Source organism: Mus caroli, chromosome 3, assembly GCF_900094665.2.
Source record: "Mus caroli chromosome 3, CAROLI_EIJ_v1.1, whole genome shotgun sequence".
In the NCBI taxonomy this organism is placed as follows: domain Eukaryota; kingdom Metazoa; phylum Chordata; class Mammalia; order Rodentia; family Muridae; genus Mus; species Mus caroli.
Genome location: NC_034572.1, coordinates 139,288,509 through 139,294,014, shown reverse-complemented (window position 1 = coordinate 139,294,014; position 5,506 = coordinate 139,288,509). Strand labels below are relative to the sequence as shown.

At 46.8% G+C, this 5,506-nt stretch overlaps 1 protein-coding gene across 1 annotated transcript in view; it reads left to right on the top strand.

The window, feature by feature from the left end:
- Positions 1-5,506, top strand: part of Wdr63 (WD repeat domain 63) — a 57,514-nt gene that overhangs the window by 14,025 nt on the left and 37,983 nt on the right. The window contains exons 6-8 of the mRNA XM_021157846.1: positions 246-395; positions 1,538-1,737; positions 4,421-4,537. Coding sequence (XP_021013505.1) covers positions 246-395; positions 1,538-1,737; positions 4,421-4,537 — 467 coding nt within the window. The remainder of the gene's footprint in view (positions 1-245; positions 396-1,537; positions 1,738-4,420; positions 4,538-5,506) is intronic.

Sequence of the window (5,506 nt, the reverse complement as noted above, 5' to 3'; positions counted from 1 at the left end):
TCCTCCTCCTCCTCCTCCTCCTCTTCTTCTTCTTCTTCTTCTTCTTCTTCTTCTTCTTCTTCTTCTTCTTCTTCTTCTCCAGTCTCTCCCCCTTTTGGCTCAGTTCACTTCTGAAAGCTTAAGATGACAAGAATGTGAGGAGCACCCCGTGCACCCACATAAAAGCCAAGCTCATTGTGAGAGGCGCACACGGACCGTGTGAGAGAGGCGCCATGTGAGCTAGCCTGCCTTTTGTTCTGCTCTAGCCACCAGAAGTGCCAGAGGAACAAGAAGAACTCAAGGAGTACGTCCAAGAAGACGTGTACGTCTACAATCCTCCTGTCTCCAAGCCATGGGTGTCGCTGGGCAGCGAGAAAGAAATTGAGGAAGAATCTGTCCAAGAATCAGGAAAGCGGGTTAGCAAGTCTTCGTGGTGCTGTCCGATCTTTACCTCTCTCTAACTGGATATTGTTCTTTCCAGAGAGACCCTAGACTTTGCTGTATGGGTCACTGGGAAGTGGGAGGGGGGGTATTGTTGTTGTTTTCTAGTAGAAGAATGGTCTCTTTCTTTGGTAGGCACCATAGATTGAATCTGTTCCCCAAGAAAGAATATCTTAAAGTCTCTTGGCCCCTAGTACCCCAGAGTGTGACTCTCTGGTATGGGGATCATCTTTGCAAGTATAGTTAGCTATCATGAGGTCACAGACAGATTAAGCCCCTCATCTGCTTTTGTTGGTGTCCATGAGAGATTGATTACATGGAGACATAGACACGGACGCCATGAGAAAGGGACCGAGAACAGGACCATTAGCCCTCAAAGCCCTGGGTTCAATCCCCAGCGCCCTTGCTTGCTCAAAGACTGTAGAGACCTGAGACAGAGTTTATCTATGGTCAAGGAACAGCGAAGGTTGCTAGCTTCACCGGGTACTGGGGAGAAGCAAGGTCAAGTTCTCCACTGCCTCTCAGCAGGAATCCTCCAGACAACCTCAGATGTTTCTGCCTCCACAGCTGTAAAACTGGAATCCCTTGTTTTAAGCCACCCCGGGTGAGGTAGCTGGCTGTGGCAACAGTAGGAAATGAACACAGTGGGGTTCCCTCCCCCAAGCAACTCTTGAGGGGGGAGATCATGTGCAAGTGGCTGGGGACAGTGCAGGACAGGAAGGAGAGAAGTCCTCCAAGGGAGGTGCTGGTCAGAGTCTCTAGAAGGAAGGCTTTGTCCTGAGTCCCTCGAGGAGCTCAGAAACGCAGGTTACACTCAGGGTTGTCCCAAAGAGAAGGTGGGCTTCCACATACCTCCTACCTGTCTCCTCCTGGTCCAGATGTAACCCCCTGTCACCTCTTGTCCTTTTTGCCTCTGTCATGGTGAACATAGTGAGGAATAGTGGCTGCAGGCTGTGGGAACAAAGGTCACATGGAACTGGAAAGGGACAGCAAGGGTCCAAGGGGCTCTGAGAGGGCCCGTGCACACCGACACTGTGTGCACACCGACACTGTGTCGCATATTCACTTTTCTCCACTGACTTCATTAGGCTTCTTTTGCTGCTTATGTGCGTTGCAGGTGACCTACATGATTTCTAGAAAACGGAGTGAATTTGGTGCACCGGTGACTTTCAGTGACCAGAATGCCTCTAGCGTAAAAGATGCCTACATTGAGTGTACGTCTTACCCAGAGAAAAATTACACCCTCACACAATTTGAGAAAGATGTCGGCTTGCAAGTCATTGCTGAAGTCAAGGACACAAGCACGCAGACAAAATGGTATGACAGGCAGGCATGCGTCCGATTTGGGAAGACTTGGTTATACCCAGTAATGCTCTTTTTGAAGTCTTGGGGAATAAGACACTATTACCTGCTAAAAACCATGAAGTAGGAAAATGAAAACTGGTATTAATAGTCCTAGTGGTGGCTGACTCCCGCCTGGAATCTTGCTGTTGTCTTCTAGAAACTCTCCTCTTCCTGCTCAAAGATGTGTTTGTTTATGATGGGAGTCTCATTATTTAGCCCAGGCTGGCCTCGAACTTGCCATGTATTTCAAGTTGACCCCCCAGTTGGCAATGTTCCTGCCTCAGCTTCCCAAATGCAGGGACCACAGGCGTGCACCAGTGGTATGGCGGACAGCTTTACACCTCCCGTCAGAATGTCTGGCTTCACTGGCAAGATCTGTACCATCACCTATGAGAAAAACAAGAAACTTCCATCCAGAGACCTTAGAATAGCATCTGAAGTCTTGTTTTCTTTGCAGTGTAGTAGACAGAAAAAGCAGGGAGCCAGCAGGAGATGCAGGCAAATTCTGAAGCAAAGGGGACATGGCAGGATGATGTAAAGAAATAAAAAATAAATAAACCCACAGTGGTGTGTGCTGGAGGGCAGGGCAGAGTGAGCTGTACATGGGAGTGGCCAAGTAGGAAGCAGCTATAATTTTAAACCAGGCAAAATGTGCCCACCATTAATTTGGGTGGTGGTGGTAAATGGAAAAAGTAGGTGAGAAAGATATGTACATACAAGAACGCTGTCATCAAAACTACCGAAACCATAGCACGGCTGCCCTAGCGATCACCTGATGTGATCCAAGGCAATTAATTGTCCAAGTTCTCCTGGACGTAACCAACACTGTGCCACACATCTGACTCCTACTTGCCTTGCTACTTTCATAAAACCACGAACGTCTTTTTTATTTCTGCCTTGAGATCCAAACCCAAGTCTCTTGAGTTTCAGAATCAACATTCCTTCTCACCACTATCCCGTGTGCTACCAGCGATGCCAACATAGGTCGGCAATAAGAACAATGTGTTGTCTATTAAGCATACTCCAAACTCTCTCTACCTTGCTGCCTGATTGCTGTTTAATCCACTTGCAACTCACAGCAGCAATTTACTGATATTTTTCAGTAAATATGGATTAAATGTCCCAGACTCTATTGAGCACACTAAGCATGCTTGGTGCTCTCTTCAAGGCTCTGCACACACTCACACAACACACCCTGACAGTGACTCTGAGATGCTTTAAAGACTTCTATTCACAGACAAGAAAATAGGCTCAGAGAAGTTAAATAATTAGCCAAGGGTCACGTGGCGAGTGAGCCAGGCTTTCAAGCCAGATAACCTGTCCTCAGAGTCCACACTGATAATGATTGGGCCACCCAGCATTTCCTAGCTCAGTGACTTAGGATCCACAGCTCACCCAGTGTGTCAGACTGAGGGAGAAGCTCAGGACAGTGTGACATGCTCACAAAGGAGGCAAGCCAATGAGATAAAAACATGTCTTCATTGACGTGGGTGGCACCGCTGCCCTAATGGAGCAAACCCTAGCTTCCTGTTCTCAGAGCAGGGTCTCCCAATTGATGAGCACTGGTAGCCAAGTAAGTCTCTGCAGTGGGGAGGGTTTTATTGTGCTTTACAGGGAGTGTAACAGACTCTGGACTCTACCGCTAGACTTCAGTAGCATTTGCCAAACATCCCTTGGGGACGTGGAATGGATTGTGCTTGTTTAAATTCACAGACATAGGGCCAGAGATATAGGTGGCTCGGCCGGTGAGGACTCACTGTGGCAGTATGAGGACCTAGATTCCAAACCCCAATGCCCACATAAAAAGCCCTGCCCAGCAGCACCCATGCCGGAAACCCTAATACTCCAGAGGGCAGTGGTAGGAGTGTGACTGAAGCTTACTGGCCAGCCAGCCCAGCTGAAGAACAATGAGCTCCAAACGGAGGGGAAGACACTGTCTCGGGGGAGTACGACACACAAGGGTAGATAGAGCGGGTCACTCAGTATCCTCTCTGCACTCATGTGCACCTACACATACAAGCCTGTACCTGGACACATACTTATACCTCCACATACACCAGAGACAGGCAGACAGGCAGGCAGGCAGGCAGGCAGGCAGAGAAGTTGATTGGATGGAATAAAGGAGAGAGAAAAGAGGGAGAACGGGGTAAATATATGACTATAAATATCAACTTAAAAAGAAAAGCAGTTAAATAAGCTTGACAAATATTAGTTAGGGAGTCTGGGTAAAGAATGTATACAAATTTCTATGTAGTTATATCCTTCTTACAACTTTTCTATATTTTTAAATAATTTCTAAATCAGATTTTACAACCTAAGACCCTTTAAGGCCATTTTTAATGCAAGCGCACTGACCACAGTTCTGGGTTTTGTTAGGATATGATCATTTTGACCATGTTCTCGTCTTAGTTCTTATGATTTTCCACACTGCCTGTTAGCTCCGAGGGCTTTTTATATTATTATTATGTTGGAGAAATGTACATGCAGACTTTGGTAATCAATATTGATTTTATGATAAAGAAAAATACTAAGGTAAAATATTTTGATATTAATATTCCGACACCACTGCCATGGAAATAGACTTCTAAACCGGTGTAACCCATACTTGGTTTGCTCTGATTCAAATTTCGGTATTCAACTTTCTTTTATATATTAGGGCTTTTCCTAAAAATGCTACCACTCAGTATTATCCAAGAGAATTCTCAGAAGAGGAAAAAAGCCTCATCGGAGAATCAAAATCTTTGGTCGACTTTTTCAACAGTGTGTCCACAAGGTAAGGAAACACATGGGAAGAACTTTGAACGCAGTATGTGTAAGACCCCCGAAGCTGGGCCTCCGCTCAAGTCCCAGGATGAGCTGGCCAGCACCCCAGTGACCCGAGAGAAAAACCACACCTGATGCAAACTACAAGAGGTTTTATTATCAGCTAGCTGAGGACGAAGTCCCTCCGCAGTGCAGGGCAGGGGAGTTCGATCCGAGTGGTGACAGTAGGGGGCTTTTAACAGCTAGCTGAGGAATTGGGAGGAGTTGGGAGGAGAGTTGGGAGGAGTTGGGAAGAGTTGGGAGGAGTTGGGAAGAGATGGGAGGAGTTGGGAAGAGATGGGAGGAGTTGGGAAGAGATGGGAGGAGTTGGGAAGAGAGTTCTCTTCCGGGTGTCCTTGGTGGAATTTACACGGCAGGAGTGGGGATTGAGTTCTTTCTGAATTTTTATCTCCCTGTCCTCGGCACAGGAAAGCAAACATCTCTGGTTGTAAAGTATAGAAACAAAAAGGCTTTTTGCTGGCTATAGAGAACAAAGAGCTTCTTTCTGGCTGTAATTTTTAGAGATCAGGGAAAACAAGCTTGGGGAACATCCAGGGGCTTTACCTTCCAGGGAGAAACGCTCTAAGTCGGGGTCCCACATTTGCACGTGCTTATATTTAATACTGGGCTCTTAGGAGCAGATCCGTGTGCAAAGCTTAGTCATGTGACCACAGTCGTCAGTGGGGCTTGAGCATCTGAGTCTGAGATATTCCTCTGCTAAGCCATCACAGGCCTCTCATGGTAGGGCTGTACCAAACACAATGAGGACAACCCAGTGTGCCACGATGCTCTCCTAACTTCAAATTGGCAATTAAAAGCTGGACATTGCTTATCTGAATATTTGAGGGCAGAACACGACAGACTGTAGGTGGGACAAAAGTCTAAACACAATGCTTCACACACACCTCTACACATAGGCTGAGGTAACTTTACACACACG